Raw genomic sequence first — 25,074 nt, 5'->3', positions numbered from 1 at the left:
TCAGGGGGTTACTATATGAGGTAATAGCAGTGTATATGGGGGATACAGGAGATCAGGGGTTACTATATGAGGTAATAGCAGTGTATATGGGGGATACAGGAGATCAGGGGGTTACTATATGAGGTAATAGCAGTGTATATGGGGGATACAGGAGATCAGGGGGTTACTATGAGGTAATAGCAGTGTATATGGGGGATACAGGAGATCAGGGGGTTACTATATGAGGTAATAGCAGTGTATATGGGGGATACAGGAGATCAGGGGGTTACTATATGAGGTAATAGCAGTGTATATGGGGGATACAGGAGATCAGGGGGTTACTATATGAGGTAATAGCAGTGTATATGGGGGATACAGGAGATCAGGGGTTACTATATGAGGTAATAGCAGTGTATATGGGGATACAGGAGCTCAGGGGTTACTATATGAGGTAATAGCAGTGTATATGGGGGAATACAGGAGATCAGGGGGTTACTATATGAGGTAATAGCAGTGTATATGGGGGATACAGGAGATCAGGGGGTTACTATATGAGGTAATAGCAGTGTATATGGGGGATACAGGAGATCAGGGGGTTACTATATGAGGTAATAGCAGTGTATATGGGGGATACAGGAGATCAGGGGGTTACTATATGAGGTAATAGCAGTGTATATGGGGATACAGGAGCTCAGGGGGTTACTATATGAGGTAATAGCAGTGTATATGGGGGATACAGGAGATCAGGGGGTTACTATGAGGTAATAGCAGTGTATATGGGGGATACAGGAGCTCAGGGGGTTACTATATGAGGTAATAGCAGTGTATATGGGGAATACAGGAGATCAGGGGGTTACTATATGAGGTAATAGCAGTGTATATGGGGAATACAGGAGATCAGGGGGTTACTATATGAGGTAATAGCAGTGTATATGGGGGATACAGGAGATCAGGGGGTTACTATATGAGGTAATAGCAGTGTATATGGGGGATACAGGAGATCAGGGGGTTACTATATGAGGTAATAGCAGTGTATATGGGGGATACAGGAGCTCAGGGGGTTACTATATGAGGTAATAGCAGTGTATATGGGGGATACAGGAGATCAGGGGGTTACTATGAGGTAATAGCAGTGTATATGGGGGATACAGGAGATCAGGGGGTTACTATATGAGGTAATAGCAGTGTATATGGGGAATACAGGAGATCAGGGGGTTACTATATGAGGTAATAGCAGTGTATATGGGGGATACAGGAGATCAGGGGGTTACTATATGAGGTAATAGCAGTGTATATGGGGGATACAGGAGCTCAGGGGGTTACTATATGAGGTAATAGCAGTGTATATGGGGGATACAGGAGATCAGGGGGTTACTATATGAGGTAATAGCAGTGTATATGGGGGATACAGGAGATCAGGGGGTTACTATATGAGGTATATCAGTGTATATGGGGGATACAGGAGATCAGGGGGTTACTATATGAGGTAATAGCAGTGTATATGGGGAATACAGGAGATCAGGGGGTTACTATATGAGGTAATAGCAGTGTATATGGGGAATACAGGAGCTCAGGGGGTTACTATATGAGGTAATAGCAGTGTATATGGGGGATACAGGAGATCAGGGGGTTACTTATGAGGTAATAGCAGTGTATATGGGGGATACAGGAGATCAGGGGGTTACTATATGAGGTAATAGCAGTGTATATGGGGAATACAGGAGCTCAGGGGGTTACTATATGAGGTAATAGCAGTGTATATGGGGATACAGGAGATCAGGGGGTTACTATATGAGGTAATAGTGTATATGGGGGATACAGGAGATCAGGGGGTTACTATATGAGGTAATAGCAGTGTATATGGGGGATACAGGAGATCAGGGGGTTACTATATGAGGTAATAGCAGTGTATATGGGGGATACAGGAGCTCAGGGGGTTACTATATGAGGTAATAGCAGTGTATATGGGGATACAGGAGATCAGGGGGTTACTATGAGGTAATAGCAGTGTATATGGGGGATACAGGAGATCAGGGGGTTACTATATGAGGTAATAGCAGTGTATATGGGGAATACAGGAGATCAGGGGGTTACTATATGAGGTAATAGCAGTGTATATGGGGATACAGGAGCTCAGGGGGTTACTATATGAGGTAATAGCAGTGTATATGGGGAATACAGGAGCTCAGGGGGTTACTATATGAGGTAATAGCAGTGTATATGGGGGATACAGGAGATCAGGGGGTTACTATGAGGTAATAGCAGTGTATATGGGGGATACAGGAGCTCAGGGGGTTACTATATGAGGTAATAGCAGTGTATATGGGGAATACAGGAGCTCAGGGGGTTACTATATGAGGTAATAGCAGTGTATATGGGGGATACAGGAGATCAGGGGTTACTATATGAGGTAATAGTGTATATGGGGGATACAGGAGATCAGGGGGTTACTATATGAGGTAATAGCAGTGTATATGGGGGATACAGGAGATCAGGGGGTTACTATATGAGGTAATAGCAGTGTATATGGGGGATACAGGAGCTCAGGGGGTTACTATATGAGGTAATAGCAGTGTATATGGGGGATACAGGAGATCAGGGGGTTACTATGAGGTAATAGCAGTGTATATGGGGGATACAGGAGATCAGGGGGTTACTATATGAGGTAATAGCAGTGTATATGGGGGATACAGGAGATCAGGGGGTTACTATATGAGGTAATAGCAGTGTATATGGGGAATACAGGAGATCAGGGGGTTACTATATGAGGTAATAGCAGTGTATATGGGGGATACAGGAGCTCAGGGGGTTACTATATGAGGTAATAGCAGTGTATATGGGGGATACAGAAGATCAGGGGGTTACTATATGAGGTAATAGCAGTGTATATGGGGAATACAGGAGATCAGGGGGTTACTATATGAGGTAATATCAGTGTATATGGGGGATACAGGAGATCAGGGGGTTACTATATGAGGTAATAGCAGTGTATATGGGGAATACAGGAGATCAGGGGGTTACTATATGAGGTAATATCAGTGTATATGGGGGATACAGGAGATCAGGGGGTTACTATATGAGGTAATAGCAGTGTATATGGGGAATACAGGAGATCAGGGGGTTACTATATGAGGTAATAGCAGTGTATATGGGGGATACAGGAGATCAGGGGTTACTATATGAGGTAATAGCAGTGTATATGGGGGATACAGGAGATCAGGGGTTACTATATGAGGTAATAGCAGTGTATATGGGGGATACAGGAGATCAGGGGGTTACTATATGAGGTAATAGCAGTGTATATGGGGAATACAGGAGATCAGGGGGTTACTATATGAGGTAATAGCAGTGTATATGGGGGATACAGGAGATCAGGGGGTTACTATATGAGGTAATAACAGTGTATATGGGGAATACAGGAGATCAGGGGGTTACTATATGAGGTAATAGCAGTGTATATGGGGGATACAGGAGATCAGGGGGTTACTATATGAGGTAATAGCAGTGTATATGGGGATACAGGAGCTCAGGGGTTACTATATGAGGTAATAGCAGTGTATATGGGGGATACAGGAGATCAGGGGTTACTATATGAGGTAATAGCAGTGTATATGGGGGATACAGGAGATCAGGGGTTACTATATGAGGTAATAGCAGTGTATATGGGGGATACAGGAGATCAGGGGTTACTATATGAGGTAATAGCAGTGTATATGGGGGATACAGGAGATCAGGGGGTTACTATATGAGGTAATAGCAGTGTATATGGGGAATACAGGAGATCAGGGGGTTACTATATGAGGTAATAGCAGTGTATATGGGGGATACAGGAGATCAGGGGGTTACTATATGAGGTAATAGCAGTGTATATGGGGGATACAGGAGCTCAGGGGGTTACTATATGAGGTAATAGCAGTGTATATGGGGGATACAGGAGATCAGGGGGTTACTATATGAGGTAATAGCAGTGTATATGGGGGATACAGGAGATCAGGGGGTTACTATATGAGGTAATAGCAGTGTATATGTGGGATACAGGAGATCAGGGGTTACTATATGAGGTAATAGCAGTGTATATGGGGGATACAGGAGATCAGGGGGTTACTATATGAGGTAATAGCAGTGTATATGGGGAATACAGGAGATCAGGGGGTTACTATATGAGGTAATAGCAGTGTATATGGGGGATACAGGAGATCAGGGGGTTACTATATGAGGTAATAGCAGTGTATATGGGGGATACAGGAGCTCAGGGGGTTACTATATGAGGTAATAGCAGTGTATATGGGGGATACAGGAGATCAGGGGGTTACTATATGAGGTAATAGCAGTGTATATGGGGGATACAGGAGATCAGGGGGTTACTATATGAGGTAATAGCAGTGTATATGGGGGATACAGGAGATCAGGGGTTACTATATGAGGTAATAGCAGTGTATATGGGGGATACAGGAGATCAGGGGGTTACTATATGAGGTAATAGCAGTGTATATGGGGGATACAGGAGATCAGGGGGTTACTATATGAGGTAATAGCAGTGTATATGGGGGATACAGGAGATCAGGGGGTTACTATATGAGGTAATAGCAGTGTATATGGGGGATACGGGAGATCAGGGGGTTACTATATGAGGTAATAGCAGTGTATATGGGGGATACAGGAGCTCAGGGGGTTACTATATGAGGTAATAGCAGTGTATATGGGGGATACAGGAGATCAGGGGGTTACTATATGAGGTAATAGCAGTGTATATGGGGGATACAGGAGATCAGGGGTTACTATATGAGGTAATAGCAGTGTATATGGGGATACAGGAGATCAGGGGTTACTATATGAGGTAATAGCAGTGTATATGGGGAATACAGGAGATCAGGGGGTTACTATATGAGGTAATAGCAGTGTATATGGGGGATTCAGGGGGTTACTATATGAGGTAATAGCAGTGTATATGGGGGATACAGGAGCTCAGGGGGTTACTATGAGGTAATAGCAGTGTATATGGGGGATACAGGAGATCAGGGGTTACTATATGAGGTAATAGCAGTGTATATGGGGGATACAGGAGATCAGGGGGTTACTATATGAGGTAATAGCAGTGTATATGGGGATACAGGAGATCAGGGGTTACTATATGAGGTAATAGCAGTGTATATGGGGGATACAGGAGCTCAGGGGTTACTATATGAGGTAATAGCAGTGTATATGGGGGATACAGGAGATCAGGGGGTTACTATATGAGGTAATAGCAGTGTATATGGGGGATACAGGAGATCGGGGTTACTATATGAGGTAATAGCAGTGTATATGGGGGATACAGGAGATCAGGGGTTACTATATGAGGTAATAGCAGTGTATATGGGGATACAGGAGATCAGGGGTTACTATATGAGGTAATAGCAGTGTATATGGGGGATACAGGAGATCAGGGGGTTACTATATGAGGTAATAGCAGTGTATATGGGGGATACAGGAGATCAGGGGTTACTATATGAGGTAATAGCAGTGTATATGGGGATACAGGAGATCAGGGGTTACTATATGAGGTAATAGCAGTGTATATGGGGGATACAGGAGATCAGGGGGTTACTATATGAGGTAATAGCAGTGTATATGGGGGATACAGTAGATCAGGGGGTTACTATATGAGGTAATAGCAGTGTATATGGGGAATACAGGAGCTCAGGGGGTTACTATATGAGGTAATAGCAGTGTATATGGGGATACAGGAGATCAGGGGTTACTATATGAGGTAATAGCAGTGTATATGGGGGATACAGGAGATCAGGGTGTTACTATATGAGGTAACAGCAGTGTATATGGGGGATACAGGAGATCAGGGGGTTACTATATGAGGTAATAGCAGTGTATATGGGGGATACAGGAGATCAGGGGGTTACTATATGAGGTAATAGCAGTGTATATGGGGGATACAGGAGATCAGGGGGTTACTATATGAGGTAATAGCAGTGTATATGGGGAATACAGGAGCTCAGGGGGTTACTATATGAGGTAATAGCAGTGTATATGGGGATACAGGAGATCAGGGGTTACTATATGAGGTAATAGCAGTGTATATGGGGGATACAGGAGATCAGGGTGTTACTATATGAGGTAACAGCAGTGTATATGGGGGATACAGGAGATCAGGGGGTTACTATATGAGGTAATAGCAGTGTATATGGGGGATACAGGAGATCAGGGGGTTACTATATGAGGTAATAGCAGTGTATATGGGGGATACAGGAGATCAGGGGGTTACTATATGAGGTAATAGCAGTGTATATGGGGGATACAGGAGATCAGGGGGTTACTATATGAGGTAATAGCAGTGTATATGGGGGATACAGGAGATCAGGGGGTTACTATATGAGGTAACAGCAGTGTATATGGGGGATACAGGAGATCAGGGGGTTACTATATGAGGTAATAGCAGTGTATATGGGGGATACAGGAGATCAGGGGGTTACTATGAGGTAATAGCAGTGTATATGGGGGATACAGGAGATCAGGGGGTTACTATATGAGGTAATAGCAGTGTATATGGGGGATACAGGAGATCAGGGGGTTACTATATGATGTAATAGCAGTGTATATGGGGGATACAGGAGATCAGGGGGTTACTATATGAGGTAATAGCAGTGTATATGGGGAATACAGGAGCTCAGGGGGTTACTATATGAGGTAATAGCAGTGTATATGGGGGATACAGGAGATCAGGGGGTTACTATATGAGGTAATAGCAGTGTATATGGGGAATACAGGAGATCAGGGGGTTACTATATGAGGTAATAGCAGTGTATATGGGGATACAGGAGATCAGGGGGTTACTATATGAGGTAATAGCAGTGTATATGGGGGATACAGGAGATCAGGGGGTTACTATATGAGGTAATAGCAGTGTATATGGGGGATACAGGAGATCAGGGGGTTACTATATGAGGTAATAGCAGTGTATATGGGGAATACAGGAGATCAGGGGGTTACTATATGAGGTAATAGCAGTGTATATGGGGAATACAGGAGATCAGGGGGTTACTATATGAGGTAATAGCAGTGTATATGGGGGATACAGGAGATCAGGGGGTTACTATATGAGGTAATAGCAGTGTATATGGGGGATACAGGAGATCAGGGGGTTACTATATGAGGTAATAGCAGTGTATATGGGGATACAGGAGATCAGGGGGTTACTATATGAGGTAATAGCAGTGTATATGGGGGATACAGGAGATCAGGGGGTTACTATGAGGTAATAGCAGTGTATATGGGGGATACAGGAGCTCAGGGGGTTACTATATGAGGTAATAGCAGTGTATATGGGGATACAGGAGATCAGGGGGTTACTATATGAGGTAATAGCAGTGTATATGGGGAATACAGGAGCTCAGGGGTTACTATATGAGGTAATAGCAGTGTATATGGGGAATACAGGAGCTCAGGGGTTACTATATGAGGTAATAGCAGTGTATATGGGGGATACAGGAGATCAGGGGTTACTATATGAGGTAATAGCAGTGTATATGGGGAATACAGGAGCTCAGGGGTTACTATATGAGGTAATAGCAGTGTATATGGGGGATACAGGAGATCAGGGGGTTACTATATGAGGTAATAGCAGTGTATATGGGGGATACAGGAGATCAGGGGGTTACTATATGAGGTAATAGCAGTGTATATGGGGGATACAGGAGATCAGGGGGTTACTATATGAGGTAATAGCAGTGTATATGGGGGATACAGGAGATCAGGGGGTTACTATGAGGTAATAGCAGTGTATATGGGGGATACAGGAGCTCAGGGGGTTACTATATGAGGTAATAGCAGTGTATATGGGGATACAGGAGATCAGGGGGTTACTATATGAGGTAATAGCAGTGTATATGGGGAATACAGGAGCTCAGGGGTTACTATATGAGGTAATAGCAGTGTATATGGGGGATACAGGAGATCAGGGGTTACTATATGAGGTAATAGCAGTGTATATGGGGGATACAGGAGATCAGGGTGTTACTATATGAGGTAACAGCAGTGTATATGGGGAATACAGGAGCTCAGGGGTTACTATATGAGGTAATAGCAGTGTATATGGGGGATACAGGAGATCAGGGTGTTACTATATGAGGTAACAGCAGTGTATATGGGGGATACAGGAGATCAGGGGGTTACTATATGAGGTAATAGCAGTGTATATGGGGAATACAGGAGCTCAGGGGTTACTATATGAGGTAATAGCAGTGTATATGGGGGATACAGGAGATCAGGGTGTTACTATATGAGGTAACAGCAGTGTATATGGGGGATACAGGAGATCAGGGGGTTACTATATGAGGTAATAGCAGTGTATATGGGGGATACAGGAGATCAGGGGGTTACTATATGAGGTAATAGCAGTGTATATGGGGGATACAGGAGATCAGGGGGTTACTATATGAGGTAATAGCAGTGTATATGGGGGATACAGGAGATCAGGGGGTTACTATATGAGGTAATAGTGTATATGGGGGATACAGGAGATCAGGGGGTTACTATGAGGTAATAGCAGTGTATATGGGGGATACAGGAGATCAGGGGGTTACTATATGAGGTAATAGCAGTGTATATGGGGAATACAGGAGATCAGGGGGTTACTATATGAGGTAATAGCAGTGTATATGGGGAATACAGGAGATCAGGGGGTTACTATATGAGGTAATAGCAGTGTATATGGGGGATACAGGAGATCAGGGGGTTACTATATGAGGTAATAGCAGTGTATATGGGGATACAGGAGATCAGGGGGCTACTATATGAGGTAATAGCAGTGTATATGGGGGATACAGGAGATCAGGGGGTTACTATGAGGTAATAGCAGTGTATATGGGGGATACAGGAGCTCAGGGGGTTACTATATGAGGTAATAGCAGTGTATATGGGGATACAGGAGATCAGGGGGTTACTATATGAGGTAATAGCAGTGTATATGGGGAATACAGGAGCTCAGGGGTTACTATATGAGGTAATAGCAGTGTATATGGGGGATACAGGAGATCAGGGGTTACTATATGAGGTAATAGCAGTGTATATGGGGGATACAGGAGATCAGGGTGTTACTATATGAGGTAACAGCAGTGTATATGGGGAATACAGGAGCTCAGGGGTTACTATATGAGGTAATAGCAGTGTATATGGGGGATACAGGAGATCAGGGTGTTACTATATGAGGTAACAGCAGTGTATATGGGGGATACAGGAGATCAGGGGGTTACTATATGAGGTAATAGCAGTGTATATGGGGAATACAGGAGCTCAGGGGTTACTATATGAGGTAATAGCAGTGTATATGGGGGATACAGGAGATCAGGGTGTTACTATATGAGGTAACAGCAGTGTATATGGGGGATACAGGAGATCAGGGGGTTACTATATGAGGTAATAGCAGTGTATATGGGGGATACAGGAGATCAGGGGGTTACTATATGGGGTAATAGCAGTGTATATGGGGATACAGGAGATCAGGGGTTACTATATGAGGTAATAGCAGTGTATATGGGGAATACAGGAGATCAGGGGGTTACTATATGAGGTAATAGCAGTGTATATGGGGGATACAGGATATCAGGGGGTTACTATATGAGGTAATAGCAGTGTATATGGGGGATACAGGAGCTCAGGGGTTACTATATGGGGTAATGGCAGTGTCTATGAGGTAATGGCAGTGTCTATGAGGTAATGGTAGTGTCTATGAGGTAATGGTACTGTCTGAAGTAATGGCAGTGTATATGAGGTAATGGCAGTGTATATGAGATATTGGCAGGATATAAATATGAGGTAATGGCAGTATATATATGAGATAATGGTAGGGTATATGAGGTACTGGCAGTATATATATATATATATATATATATATATATATATATATATACATACCCTCCAACTGTACCTTTTTAATAGGTACAGTACCTTTTTTTATGGTCTGTACCTATTTTTGGCTCTCCAAACTTCCATTGAAAGTATAGGAAAAGGGGCGTGGCCACGCCCCCTTTACCAGTGGACACGCCCCTTCTTCTAATTTGTACCGATTTTTGTATGTAAAATGTTGGAGGGTATGTATATATATATATATATATATATATATATATATATAGCAGTGTATATGAGGTAATGGCAGAAAATATGAAGGGTTATAGTAGTGCATGTGAGGTAATGGTAGGGTATACGAGGTACTGGCAGTATATATATATATATATATATATGTATGTATGTATGTATGTATGTATGTGTGTGCATATATATAAATATATATATGTGTGTATATATATATATGTGTGTGTGTGTATATATATATATATATATATATATATATATATATATAGCAGTGTATATGAGGTAATAGCAGTAAATATGAGGGGTTATATTAGTGTATATGAGGTAATGGCAGTGTATATTAGGTAATACTAGCAGTGTATATATATTATATAGGGATTCAGGGGGTATTATTATATGCAGTACATATAGATACAATGCAGGGAGAGGGTGGCAGAGATATAAACACGTGGTCACATGTCTGCGCTGTCCTCCCGGCAGTCAGACGGTTAATGGCGCGCTGTCACTACAAGTCCCGGCGTGCCCTGCGCGCGGAATGCGGAAGCGCCCGGTCTGACACGTGACGCCCCTCCCCTGTGGCTGGAGAGCTGAGTGACCCGGCGGAGGCTGCAGCGGGCGGGCGGCATGAAGCGCTGTGTGGTCAGTGTGAGGGGCGGGAAGGACAAGCACGGGGTGGCCGCGGCTTCCCTGCAGGAGCTCAGTGATAAAGGTCAGAGCCGCACGTAGTGCTGTATGTATGTGTATCTGTCTGTGTACCAGCGCAGCACGGTGGCAGAGTGGTCAGCAGTACCGACCTGAAGTCAGTTTCTCGTATGTTTGGAGTTTGTATGTTCTCCCTGTGTTTGCATGGGTGTCACCCCACACTACACGGGGCCACATGTACACAGGCAGTTCTATGGTTTTGGTCACCTCAGCCCTCCTTGCCGCCTGTTACTACCATACCCAGCGGTGCTCCTGCCCCGCTCCTGGTGGTGCGTCCCATCTCCATTGCTACTACAAGAACCGTTTAGGAGGTGACCATATATGACGGAGGCAGCACAGACCGCCCTCATTTATTATATGGACTAGGTACCAGCCGTCAGAACGACGGAACACCATAACTATAGCGTCGGTGCCATCTAGTGGCCGCCGGTGCCCAAAACTCTTGTACCCCCCATAGAGGTGAGGAGCAGCAGTTAGCCTTTTATAATATTGGATGTCCGAATTTGCTTTGACAGCCGTGTCCATCCTCCTTCCAGTACCCACCTAACACCCAGCACCCTGACCCGCGTTCTTCTCTTGCACTCTGTACATCCAGTGTGGTACTAGATGTCCCAGCATGCCATCACTGGCTCTCTAGCTGTTGTGCAGTCCACGTAACAGTAAATCTGCAGGTTGCCTAATGCGGGCCGTACATCTTCAGGCCAATACCTCGCTCTTACGATGCCGTTCCTATCCGCCGATCAGCAATCTGTCTGGGATTCGGCAAAATACAACTTGTTAAAAATCCCTGACGCTGATCATTTTTAAGGGCCAAATTGGCGAATCTAGTATTTCCAACATGTTGGCTTTTACTGATCCGCGTATTGTGCCCCTATAGGCCCCATAAGGTTGCCCAGTGACAGCAGAGCTCCAATGTTTATACCTGGTGAAGAAGAAAAAAAACTCAGATTTTAAAGGTTAAAAAGGCATGGTACTGTAAATACTATTCATGATGTTAGTACATAATGTAAAGGTGCAGGGAATACAGTTTTGAATATGATATCGTCCAGACGGCGGCCTCATCCGTAATGCACATTTGTAGCCCATTTCTGAAGTTCCGCATCACTCGGCGGCTCATTTCCGGCGTGATTGCTGCAATGACGAAGCTCACGGTCATGTGTCTGGCTACGTAATGAGCAGAATTTTCGTTACTGGGCGGACAACAATCCTCATCAGCTTCATGGAAGACCCTTACACGGCCAACGGGGCCATCTGACAGCTGAGATCTACAAACCGACCAAGAACCAATAATGACCTGAAGAATTGTTTCCACCGAGCCCACAGGCTCCACAGCTATACCATGGGGATTAGGTGGTTTGGAATGAACCGGGCACCAAACAGTTAAACTTTTCGGTCCCAGAATGCACTGGGTACCCCTCACCTATAACCCAGGCCATTCAGTTTTGTTATGGTGCCGGCAGCAGCTGGATGCATCTTTTTTTGCCAGCGGTCATGTGACCAATTCCGGATTCCCGACACCACTTAGAATCCCAGCGTTGGAACACCGACCGCTGACGTCCTGAAGGTAAGTATCAGTCACTGGCGGAGGAGGGGAGGGGTAGTGGCGAGGGGAGGGGTATAAGAATTACCCCATCCCCTGTTGGCATTCCTATGTTTGGGATGCCGGTGTAAGTCATGTGACCGCCAGTATCCTGTATCGCGCCCCTTGTTAGCCTGTAAAATCTGGGAGGATTTTTGCCTCTCCCTGTGTGACACGCAGTGATTGCTTCTTTGGACTAATTGCTATATAAAGTATTTTTAATTTCCTCACACCTCATACAGGCAGGAAATGAGCGCTGGAATTGTCTCACGATGATGAAGCGTCTGTACAGAGCTATAATTATACGCCATCTCACTTAGGGCAAACATTCAGATCGTGCCATCATGTGATACTAATAACAGTGGGTAGCTATCACATAGCAGTGTGTGTATGTGTGTATATATATATATATATATATATTTATTTCTCTGACGTCCTAGTGGATGCTGGGGACTCCGTAAGGACCATGGGGAATAGACGGGCTCCGCAGGAGACTGGGCACTCTATAAGAAAGATTTGGTACTATCTGGTGTGCACTGGCTCCTCCCTCTATGCCCCTCCTCCAGACCTCAGTTAGATTTCTGTGCCCGGCCGAGCTGGATGCACACTAGGGGCTCTCCTGAGCCCCTAGAAAGAAAGTATATGTTAGGTTTTTTATTTTACAGTGAGACCTGCTGGCAACAGGCTCACTGCAACGAGGGACTAAGGGGAGAAGAAGCGAACCTACCTGCTTGCAGCTAGCTTGGGCTTCTTAGGCTACCGGACACCATTAGCTCCAGAGGGATCGACCGCAGGACCCGTCCTTGGTGTTCGTTCCCGGAGCCGCGCCGCCGTCCCCCTTACAGAGCCAGAAGCATGAAGATGGTCCGGAAAATCGGCGGCAGAAGACTTCAGTCTTCACCAAGGTAGCGCACAGCACTGCAGCTGTGCGCCATTGCTCCTCATACACACTTCACACTCCGGTCACTGAGGGTGCAGGGCGATGGGGGGGGCGCCCTGAGCAGCAATAAAAACACCTTGGCTGGCAAAATAACTACAATATATAGCCCCAGAGGCTATATATGTGGTAATTACCCCTGCCAGAATCCATAAAAAAGCGGGAGAAAAGTCCGCCGAAAAAGGGACGGAGCCATCTCCCTCACCACACTGGCGCCATTTCTCCCTCACAGTTCCGCTGGAAGGAAGCTCCCTGACTCTCCCCTGCAGTCTACACTACAGAAAGGGTAAAAAAGAGAGGGGGGGGGGCACTAAATTTAGGCGCAGTATAACTTATAGCAGCTATAAGAGAACATAATTCAGTTAGTCCCTGCATTATATAGCGCTCTGGTGTGTGCTGGCATACTCTCTCTCTGTCTCCCCAAAGGGCTTTTGTGGGGTCCTGTCTCCTTTAAGAGCATTCCCTGTGTGTGTGCGGTGTGTCGGTACGGCTGTGTCGACATGTTTGATGAGGAGGCTTATGTGGAGGCGGAGCAGATGCCTATAAATGTGATGTCACCCCCTGTGGGGCAGACACCGGAGTGGATGGACTTATGGAAGGAATTACGTGCAAGTGTCGACTCCTTACATAAAAAATTTGACGACATGCCAAACGCGGGACAGCCGGCTTCCCAGCTCGTGCCTGCCCAGACAATTCAAAGGCCATCGGGGGCTCTGAAACGCCCACTACCTCAGATGGCAGACACAGATGTCGACACGGATACCAGTGTCGACGACGATGAGACAAATTTAATGTCCACTAGGGCCATTCGTTGCATGATTGAGGCAATGAAAGAGGTATTACACATTTCTGATATAAACCCAGGTACCTCAAAAAAGGGTATTATGTTTGCGGAGAAAAAGCTACCAATAGTTTTTCCCCCCATCTGAAGAATTAAATGAAGTGTGTGAAGAAGCGTGGGCTTTCTCCGATAAAAAATTGGTGATTTCAAAAAAATTACTAATGGCGTTCCCTTTCTCGCCAGAGGATAGGTCACGTTGGGAAACTCCCCCTAGGGTGGATAAAGCGCTCACACGTTTGTCAAAAAAGGTGGCACTACCGTCTCCGGATACGGCCGCCCTAAAGGAACCTGCTGATAGAAAGCAGGAGGCTATCCTAAAGTCTATATATACACACACTGGTGTTATACTGAGACCAGCTATTGCTTCAGCGTGGATGTGCAGTGCTGCTGCTGCTTGGTCAGATTCCCTGTCGGAAAATATTGACACCCTAGACAGGGACACTATATTGCTAACCGTAGAGCATATAAAAGACTCAGTCTTATACATGAGAGATGCACAGAGGGAGATCTGCCGGCTGGCATCTAGAATAAGTGCATTGTCCATTTCTGCCAGGAGAGGGTTATGGACTCGGCAGTGGACAGGGGATGCAGATTCGAAAAGGCACATGGAAGTTTTGCCTTATAAGGGTGAGGAGTTATTCGGGGATGGTCTCTCAGACCTTGTTTCCACAGCAACAGCTGGGAAGTCAGCATTTTTGCCCCATGTCCCCTCATAGCCTAAGAAAGCGCCGTATTATCAGGTACAGTCCTTTCGACCCCAGAAAAACAGGCGGGGAAAAGGCGGGTCCTTTCTGTCTAGAGGCAGAGGAAGGGGAAAAAAGCTGCAACACACAGCAGGTTCCCAGGAACAAAAGTCCTCCCCCGCTTCTTCCAAATCCGCCGCATGACGGTGGGGCTCCACAGGCGGAGCCAGGTACGGTGGGGGGCCGCCTCAAAAATTTCAGCGATCAGTGGGTTCGCTCACGGGTGGATCCCTGGATCCTTCAAGTAGTATCTCAGGGGTACAAACTGGAATTCGAGGTGTCTCCCCCCCGCCGTTTCCTCAAATCGGCCTTACCGACAACTCCCTCGGGCAGGGAGGCTGTGCTAGAGGCAATTCACAAGCTGTATTCCCAGCAGGTGATAGTCAAGGTACCCCTACTTCAACAAGGACGGGGTTACTATTCCACACTGTTTGTGGTACCGAAACCGGACGGTTCGGTGAGACCCATTTTAAATTTGAAATCCTTGAACACATACATAAAAAGATTCAAGTTCAAGATGGAATCGCTCAGGGCGGTTATTGCAAGCCTGGACGAGGGGGATTACATGGTATCCCTGGACATCAAGGATGCTTACCTGCATGTCCCCATTTACCTTTCTCACCAGGAGTACCTCAGATTTGTGGTACAGGATTGCCATTACCAATTCCAGACACTACCGTTTGGACTGTCCACGGCACCGAGGGTGTTTACCAAGGTAATGGCAGAATTGATGATACTCCTTCGAAAAAAGGGAGTTTTAATTATCCCGTACTTGGACGATCTCCTAATAAAGGCGAGGTCCAAGGAGCAGTTGCTGGTCGGAGTAGCACTATCTCAGGAAGTGCTACAACTGCATGGCTGGATTCTAAACATTCCAAAGTCACAGCTGGTTCCTTCCACACGCCTGCTGTTCCTGGGGATGATTCTGGACACAGAACAGAAAAAAGTGTTTCACCCGCAGGAGAAAGCCAAGGAGCTGTCATCTCTAGTCAGAGACCTCCTGAAACCAAAACGGGTATCGGTGCATCACTGCACACGAGTCCTGGGAAAAATGGTGGCTTCATACGAAGCAATTCCAGTCGGCAGGTTCCATGCAAGGACCTTCCAGTGGGACCTCTTGGACAAGTGGTCGGGATCGCATCTTCAGATGCATCGACTGATAACCCTGTCTCCAAGGACCAGGGTGTCTCTACTGTGGTGGCTGCAGAGTGCCAGTGTTCGCAAAAACGCGCTATAGCGCGTATTTTACCCCATAACGGAGGATGAGGACTCACTTTTTAATAATGGGAGGGTCCCCGGGGACGCGCTCCGCTGGGATGCACTCTGGCGCTGTGCGCTTGCTCTGACGTTACTTGTCAGACATGCGCGTCAGGAGGCTGCTGCTGCTGCTGGGCGGGAGGACGCAGAGTGTACCACGCTCCCGCTGAGAGGAGCGAGGGACTGCATGATCATGCCGCCGACCAAGGGAAGCCGCAGCGCGGCTCTCCGGGGAGGGAGGAGGTTCGAGAGAGCCGGAGTCTGTGTCAGAGCCGGAGCCGTGGCCGGGTGACATTACTCGGCAGTGATGAAGTTTGCCGGACCCGCCACCAGGAGAAATTGAGGATGCAGGTAGGGCGCTGGGACAGTGGGGAAAGGAGTGTGTGGTGCTGGAGTCAGTGTGCAGGGCCAGGCAGAAACAGCAGCATGCCAATGCTCCCTTCACAGTGTCTGCCCCTTCTCCAGCCCAGTGTCCCCCAGCATTACTGACCCTGCCAGCAGAGCGTTTCCCCCTTCCCTCCCCATCCAGTCCACTGTGCCATCCCATCTAGAACCCTCAATCAGTCCAGACACACTGATCCCCCCCCCACCCAGTGTCACACCCCTATCTCACTGCCACCTTCCCACCCTGCTCAGTGCCTCCCCATTCATAGTGTCCCCCCATACAGTCCAGTGTCCATCACCATCTCATGGACTCCCTCATCCCAGTCTCCCTTCCCCCAACCAGCCCCCTGCCCCCATCTCACTGCCCCCTCAACAAGAACCCCACCAGCCAGTCCCATTACAGTGCCTCCTCATTCATTCCAGTGTACTCCCTTCTACTGCTTAAGGGCCCTACACATTTAACGATCCACGCCGAGCTGCCCGACGGCGGATACAGCCGACGGGCGACCCAGCGGTGGGGGGCAGTGACGGGGGAGTGAAGTTCCTTCACTCCCTCCGTCACCTGGCTCCACAGAAGTGCAGGCAAATATGGACGAGATCGTCCATATTGGCCTGCATGCACAAGGGAAGGGGCACCAGCGATGAACGAGCGCGGGGCCGCGCATCGTTCATCGCTGGTGCCTCCACACTGAAAGATATGAACGGTATCTCATTCATTAATGAACAAGATCGTTTGTATCTTTCAGTCAGATCGACCAGTGTGTAGGACCTCTTAGTGATCCTGCATCCCACCACCATCTCTCTGCCCCGTCCCCTCCAGACCAGTGCTTTACCTGGCGCAAAGTGTATAACATGCTTTGCCTGGCGCAAAGTGTGTAACGTGCTGTGCCTGGCACAAAGTGTATAACGTGCTCTGCCTGGCGCAAAGTGTATAACATGCTCTGCCTGGCGCAAAGTGTATAACATGCTCTGCCTGGCGCAAAGTGTATAACGTGCTCTGCCTGGCGCAAAGTGTATAACGTGCTCTACCTGCTGCAATGTGTATAACGTGCTCTGCCTGGCGCAAAGTGTATGACGTGCTTTGCCTGACGCAATGTGTATGACGTGCTCTACCTGGCGCAATGTGTATAACGTGCTCTGCCTGGCGCAAAGTGTATGACGTGCTTTGCCTGACGCAATGTGTATGACGTGCTCTACCTGGCGCAATGTGTATAATGTGCTCTGCCTGGCGCAAAGTGTATGACGTGCTTTGCCTGACGCAATGTGTATGATGTGCTCTACCTGGCGCAAAGTGTATGACGTGCTCTGCCTGGTGCATTGTGTATAACGTGCTCTACCTGCTGCAATGTGTATAACGTGCTCTACCTGGCGCAATGTATATGACGTGCTCTGCCTGGCGCAATGTGTGTGACGTGCTCTGCCTGGCGCAATGTGAACTGGCACTATTATGTGGTCACGCCCCTTCCCCATGAAGCCACGCCCCTAATTTTTAGCAGCGCGCCTTCGGCGCGCAGTCCTTGCTTCCGTGCTTTGGAGAATGGGATTGGGAGCACCTATTCACTTTCTGCTGGAGGGCACCAAAGTGTCTAGTTACAGCTCTGGTGCATGGTGTCCTGTATGCCACACAGCGCAGCAGCATTGTCACCCCCTCCTCCCCCATGCAACACTTTTAAGTGTCAAAATCAAGTCTGTGTGGATTAATAAGAGCCTTCATCCCGATGGGACCCAGAAAAGGACAGGTAGGACCCCAATTTTTAAAAGTGAGGGGTCCCTGGGACCCACTTTTTTTTCGGCTCAGCGCGATCACTGAGTGCTCATCTTCTAGAGGGCCGCAGATTCGGCATACAGGACTGGGTCCTGGTGACCACGGATGCCAGCCTTCGAGGCTGGGGGGCAGTCACACAGGGAAGAAATTTCCAGGGACTTTGGTCAAGTCAGGAGTCGTCCCTACACATAAATATTCTGGAACTGAGGGCCATTTACAATGCCCTAAGTCAGGCAAGGCCCCTGCTTCAAAACCAGCCGGTACTGATCCAATCAGACAACATCACGGCAGTCGCCCATGTAAACCGACAGGGCGGCACAAGAAGCAGGATGGCGATGGCAGAAGCCACAAGGATTCTCCGATGGGCGGAAAATCACGTACTAGCACTGTCAGCAGTGTTCATTCCGGGAGTGGACAACTGGGAAGCAAACTTCCTCAGCAGACACGACCTACACCCGGGAGAGTGGGGACTTCATCCAGAAGTATTCCTACTGTTGGTAAACCGTTGGGAAAGGCCACAGGTGGATATGATGGCGTCCCGCCTCAACAAAAAGCTAAAGAGATATTGTGCCAGGTCAAGGGACCCTCAGGCGATAGCTGTGGACGCTCTAGTGACACCGTGGGTGTACCAGTCGGTTTATGTGTTCCCTCCTCTGCCTCTCATACCAAAGGTACTGAGAATAATAAGAAGGCGAGGAGTAAGAACGATACTCGTGGTTCCGGATTGGCCAAGAAGAGCTTGGTACCCAGAACTTCAAGAAATGATATCAGAGGACCCATGGCCTCTACCGCTCAGACAGGATCTGCTACAGCAGGGGCCCTGTCTGTTCCAAGACTTACCGCGGCTGCGTTTGACGGCATGGCGGTTGAATTCCGGATCCTAAAGGAAAAGGGCATTCCGGAGGAAGTCATTCCTACGCTGATAAAAGCCAGGAAAGAAGTAACCGCAAACCATTATCACCGTATTTGGCGAAAATATGTTGCGTGGTGTGAGGCCAGGAAGGCCCCTACAGAGGAATTTCAGCTGGGTCGTTTTCTGCACTTCCTGCAGTCGGGAGTGACTATGGGCCTAAAATTGGGTTCCATTAAGGTCCAGATTTCGGCCCTGTCGATTTTCTTCCAGAGAGAACTGGCTTCACTGCCTGAAGTTCAGACTTTTGTAAAGGGAGTGCTTCATATTCAGCCCCCTTTTGTGCCTCCTGTGGCACCTTGGGATCTCAATGTGGTGTTGAGTTTCCTGAAATCACATTGGTTTGAGCCACTTAAAACTGTGGATTTGAAATATCTCACGTGGAAAGTGGTCATGTTATTGGCCTTGGCTTCGGCCAGGCGGGTGTCAGAATTGGCGGCTTTGTCATGTAAAAGCCCTTATCTGATTTTCCATATGGATAGGGCAGAATTGAGGACTCGTCCCCAGTTTCTCCCTAAGGTGGTGTGGCCGGAGAGCCCCAGCCACGAGGCAAATGGCCGCCCTGGCACTGAAGGGGTTAATCCCTAGTGCCCGGCGCCATTTGCAGAGACAAAGGGGCGCTTGGCGCCAAATTTGAATTATGTTGGGCGCTAGGCGCCGTGATGTGTAAATGTATAAAAATGTATTTTTATAATATGCACCGTGGTCCCGGACCCCTCCGGAGACCACGGCAGGGAGGACAGCCCCCGGCGCGCTCAGCAGTGTGTGCGCGCCGGGGGAGAGGAGGCAGCCGCTGACCGCCGGAGTCCGGGAGCTCCGCTCCCGGCAGCGGTCAGTGTAGCCCCGGGCGCACTGGAGTGTGCGCGCCGGGGAGAAGGGTGAGCGCTGCGGCTGGGAGCTCGGCTCCCGCTGCAGTGCTCTCTGTGAGAGCCGCCGCTGGGGGCCGGGAGCTCTGCTCCCAGCGCCTCAGCCCAGCCCGGGTGGCCAGCCGCAGCAGCCGGGACGGACGTCCCGGGCTGCTAGTCGGCGAGGGGGGTGCGCTGCAGCCCGGCACCCCGCCGGACGCTGCAGCGAGGCCACAAGACAGGCGCCGCTCAGGGGGGACCGGGCTAGCCGGCTCCCTAGCGGCGTGGGTGAATTAGGCGGGCGAGCAGGCTGATGAACGCTGGGGTCCGGGATCTACGCTCCCGGCGCCCCAGCGCCACAACAAAGCCAGAGTCACGGCGGCCGGGACAAGTGTCCCGGGCCGCCGGGCTTAGGTACAGGGGGGTGCGCCGCTGCGTGCGGCGAGGCCACTGATTAGTGCCACCCTGGGGGGACAGGGAGAGCCAGCTCCCTGGAACCCCAGAGGCAGAAAAGCAGGCTGGAGGATGGGGGAAGCCAGCCCCATACCTCCAGCACTGAGAGGGAGAGCCCTAGCAGCCAGGCTGCAGGGCTAGGGAAGCACAGCAGTTAAATAAAACATTGTGTAAAATAAGGACATACAGTGTGTTGTAAGGCACTGCAGTGCCTGAGTATGTAGAGTCTGTGCAGGGCACAGGCTCAGTGTATAGTTACAGGGAAATGTACAGTGTGGTTTAAAATGTAATGTATTTAAAGAGAAATTGCACTTACTTGATTGTGTGTCCCAGGAGGGGGGAATCCATGGCTGTGAAGGCTGATGGATTCTCCCAGACCTTTTCCCTAAAAAACGGAATGCTTTCCCATCCAGCCTCACAGTTCCAATGGGGACAGGGAGAAAGAGAAGCAGCTTAGCTATAAAACAAGCTGAGTGGTTTCTTGGAGCTCCATGGAGATCAGCCGTAGTGGACCAGAGACCTGGACCGGGGAGCCAGGCTGCCCAGCTCTGGAGCCCAAATCCAGGCTGCAGGCAGTGAGAGGGGTCCCGGGCAGGTTTCTGGAAGTCAGTTTAGGAGGGAAAACCTCCCCCCCAGCCAGACTGAACGGCACCGTGGGAGTACCCTGCTCTCCCAGATGGGAGAGACAAAGGAGACCGACCACTCCCCACTGTCCATAGGGAACAATGTAAAGGTGTGCATGAGACCAGAGCATGCACAGCTCATGGGTAAACATTGATTGGTTGTACACCACAGGGCGGGCTTACCCCCTGTGGTAAGGGGTCTTGGAGAGGGATAAAAGAAGGGCAGTTGGCCCATAGGATAGTGTATTGTAACATCTTCTTCTGCTGAAACATCTTAATTGTATGCTGTTGCCCCTAGCAATAGGGAGGAGCCTTTTTAAAGGTTATTTGAGCAATAAACACCTTTGCCTCAAGAAGACTGCTTCATCTTGTGACCAACAGGGTTAGGCCAAACCTAGCCCCGTCCTCCGGCTGTCCAGGGAAGCACCTGACGTCTCCAAGCTCCGCCTTCCGCCAGCTACCGGTAGAGGCCTAGCAAGTGGCTAGTGGGGATTCGTCGACACCACACAGGTGTGGTAAAGCAGTGCGTCGGCACATACAGAGCAGAACCGTGGTTCCAAACGCCACGGCAGGTTAGGAGTTTGGTGGTGGCAGCGAGAACCCGCCCACAGCGCAGTGGGTGGAGTCAGTAACAGGCGGTTACTGACGGTAAGCGGGAATCCCCTATGTGGTCAGGCCTCGTGCGGCTTGACCTTCCATTCTGTGCGCAGTCAACGGGACGCGGAAGCTGCGAGTGCTTTCGTACGGTATCGTCCTGTCACAGAAATTGGTGGCATAGTGGTGGGATAATCCCAGGCGGCTTTTCATCACCCGATTGGAGAAGCCGAGTTACTCAGGAGAGGAGTAACTGCAGCGCAGGAGGACGCACAAGATGGCGGAATTCAGCGGAATGTCCAAGGAGGATCTGGAGATCGTATGCCAGGGGAAGGGTGTGGATATCCCTTCCAACGCGTCCAGAAGCGTCATGAAGGCGGCGCTCAGGAGCTGGGAGGAGTCTCATCGGGCGGAGGTGGAAAGCACTGACGGCGTCAGCATCGCAGAGGACGGCCCAACAGTGGACCTTCGTAAGGAACCGGTGAGAACCACAAGCCCCGCCCTCTCTCACAGCAGCAATGTTTCCCAGCAATCCCTAGCAGGGCCAGGATCCCAACGTCCCAGGGGGGGCGGCCCGGATACCCTAGCAGATCGGCTAGCGGAATTGGGGGAAAGGGCAACGGAGCAAGAACGCATGCTTGTCATTCGGATGTGGCATGCGGAGTGGGCACCACAGGCCGTGGTACCCCGGGAGCCGTTGTCAGCTGTTGTACACAGATCAGGACGAGTTCAGTTTGCCAAGTTTGCAGACAGTGATGGGGACATTGATGGACATTTGCAAGTCTTTGAGAGGACTTGTAAACTACATGATCTACCCAAGTCAGAGTGGGTGAGACACCTTGTGCCCACTCTGCATGGAGAGGCCTTGGAGGCCTATCGAGGAGTGGCGACGGAGGACTGTGGGAACTACGACGAAGTCAAGAAGGCCCTCCTCCAGCGATTCTTCATCACTCCTGAGTCTTACAGGAAGAAATTCAGAGACTTGCCCAAGAATCCTAGCAGCACCCATGAGCAGTTCGCCACCCAGCTGAGGCAGTACGTGGTGAAGTGGGTGAAGGATTCGGAAGCCACTACGTGGGACGCACTGATCGACCTGATCTGCAGGGAGCAGTTCTACCGCAGGTGCGCCCCAGAAGTGAAGGAGTGGGTGCTAGATCGGGAGCCACCCAGCTTAAAGATGGCTGCCCAGTTAGCAGACAAATATGTGGCAATTCGGCCGCAGGGGCAGAAGCGCCCCGCCAGCAGCCAGCTCCAACAGACTGTACCACCAAGGGGACCACCCTCTTCAGCTCATCAACCCCAAAGACAAGCATCTTCCAACCCGGGTGCTCTTGGCCAGCAACCGCACCGCAGCGTCCCTGCAACTGATCAGAGATCATCGGTGCCACGACTGGAGAAGAAGTGCTACGGCTGTGGGAAAATCGGACATCTGAGGATGAACTGCCCTGCATCCCAAGCACCCCAGACTCGTGCCCCAAATCCGAGTGCTGGAGCCCGGATCGCTTGTTTGACGAGAGGAGATGAGCCTACAGAGACTATTCCCCCTCCAGTCAGTCCGATGGAGTGTGGCGAGAGACAGGTGCACTCTGCGGAGAGAGTCACCTGCATGGCCAAACAGCCCCTACACAACATGTGGAGGCACCTGCAGCCAGTCCACGTGGGACCCCTGCAGGGAGAAGGCCTAAGAGACTCTGGGGCCTCAATCACTGTGGTGAGCCCCCACCTTATAGATCCTGCTGCAGTATTGCAGGGTCGCACTGCCACGATCACCCTGGCAGAAGGAACAGAAAAAGCGGTTCCCATGGCAAGAGTCTACCTGGACTGGGGAGCTGGACCAGAGTTGCGAGAAGTTGCCGTCATGGATGGTCTCCCAACTGATGTGGTCCTAGGAAATGATCTGGGTGGTGGGATCGTCACTACGTTTGTTGGCGCCATTCCCCGGAGTCAAGTTCCAAACCCACCGTTGACATCAGCTACTCCAGCACAGCCCAGCCCAGAGGAAAAGACTACAGCTGCTAGACAACTGCCAGCACAGCCAACCACAGCATCAACCAGCCCAGAGGAAAAGATTACAGCGGCTAGATCAGCACATCGACCCCGCATGCCTTTTGCCTCTGGTATGCCTACGTCCCCTAGCAACGCAGAGGATGTCGGTTCCAGCTCGTGTGATCCTGTGGGGGTGCCCAATGATGCTCCTGACCCAAGTGGTTTGCCAACTCCGGCGGTGAGTATGAGAAACCACACTGATTTTTCCATGACTGACCCCTACCAGACTGACCCTAGTAGTCCCCACCTAGATCCCCCTGTAGTGTGTCCCAATTTAGGAGAGATTGAGGGCCGCAGGCAGGAGTTTAGGGAGGCTCAACTCTCTGACCCATCCCTGAAAGGCATGAGGCGCCACTCTGGCAGCGGCCTTGACAGGGTTGGGGCAGGAAGTTTGACCGGGCGGGAAGGGTTAAGGTACAGGGTAGCCAGGAAAGTGGGAGGGGATAGACCAGATAGGGAATGTGTCCAACTGGTCCCCTCAGGGAACGTTCCTGCGCAACCGGTGTCGGTTGCCAGCGAAACCCCTTTGGACAGCAACCCGGAGATAGACCGTACTCTGAAGTGCCTGACACAGAGCTTACCCTGGTCTGGAATGTCGGATGACGCCCAGACCACATGTAAGGCTGGTGCCATGCGTTGGCAGCCGGGGCACTCCAGCGGTTGTGTTGTCTCTGGGCCTCTGCCCATAGGAGAACCCTTGCAGCAAGTTGCTGTGGACATAGCAGGTCCCTTGCCTGTGCACAGTAGATCGGGGAAGACACGCAGCCTCCCTGTAGTGGATGCCACACAGGATCCAGAGGCTGGTGGTCTGGCCGCCATCACTGTGGCACAGGTAGTGGACGAGGAGGGAAGAGTAGGCCTAGGTGACAGGGTAGGTTTCCCGAGTCATAGGTCGACAGAAGAGGATTGGAGGGCAGGTCTGACAGTTAGGGCAGACCGTTGCCAGATAGGTACGACGGAGGTGCAATGCCTGGGGCACCATGTGGGAGGAGACAGGGGTAGGCCCAACCCAGAGGGGGTGGAGGCAACCAGAGGCTGTCCCCGACCCACATCACCCAGACCGGTACTGACCTTAGAACCTGTAAGGCCCTACGGACATGTTGTCATTGACTTTAGTCCTGTAGTGAACCCCTTGACAGAGATGGCTAGGAAGGGCATTCCCAAGTCAGTGGACTTTGCACCCGCTTGCGAGTTGGCATTCCAGTCATTGAAGGAGGCTCGGGTACCCGCTCCAGTGCTGATGGCGCACATTCTTGACCAGGACTGTGTGTTACGAACTATTGCGCCACTGCACGGACTGGGAGCAGTACCGAGCCAGAAAGAGCCATATGGG

At 49.6% G+C, this 25,074-nt stretch overlaps 1 protein-coding gene across 2 annotated transcripts in view; it reads left to right on the top strand.

Moving 5' to 3' along the window:
- The first annotated feature begins 10,587 nt into the window (after positions 1–10,587).
- Positions 10,588–25,074, top strand: part of DFFA (DNA fragmentation factor subunit alpha) — a 29,287-nt gene continuing 14,800 nt past the window's right edge. The window contains exon 1 of one of the 2 annotated variants that reach the window (XM_063943858.1): positions 10,588–10,771. In XM_063943858.1, the coding sequence (XP_063799928.1) occupies positions 10,687–10,771 (85 nt within the window). In that variant the 5' untranslated portion in view covers positions 10,588–10,686. The remainder of the gene's footprint in view (positions 10,772–25,074) is intronic. The other variant, XM_063943859.1, reaches the window with a different exon arrangement.

This window comes from Pseudophryne corroboree, chromosome 10 (genome assembly GCF_028390025.1).
Source record: "Pseudophryne corroboree isolate aPseCor3 chromosome 10, aPseCor3.hap2, whole genome shotgun sequence".
In the NCBI taxonomy this organism is placed as follows: Eukaryota; Metazoa; Chordata; class Amphibia; order Anura; family Myobatrachidae; genus Pseudophryne; species Pseudophryne corroboree.
The sequence above is the reverse complement of the archived record's forward strand: the minus strand, read 5'-3'. Positions and strand labels throughout refer to the sequence as shown.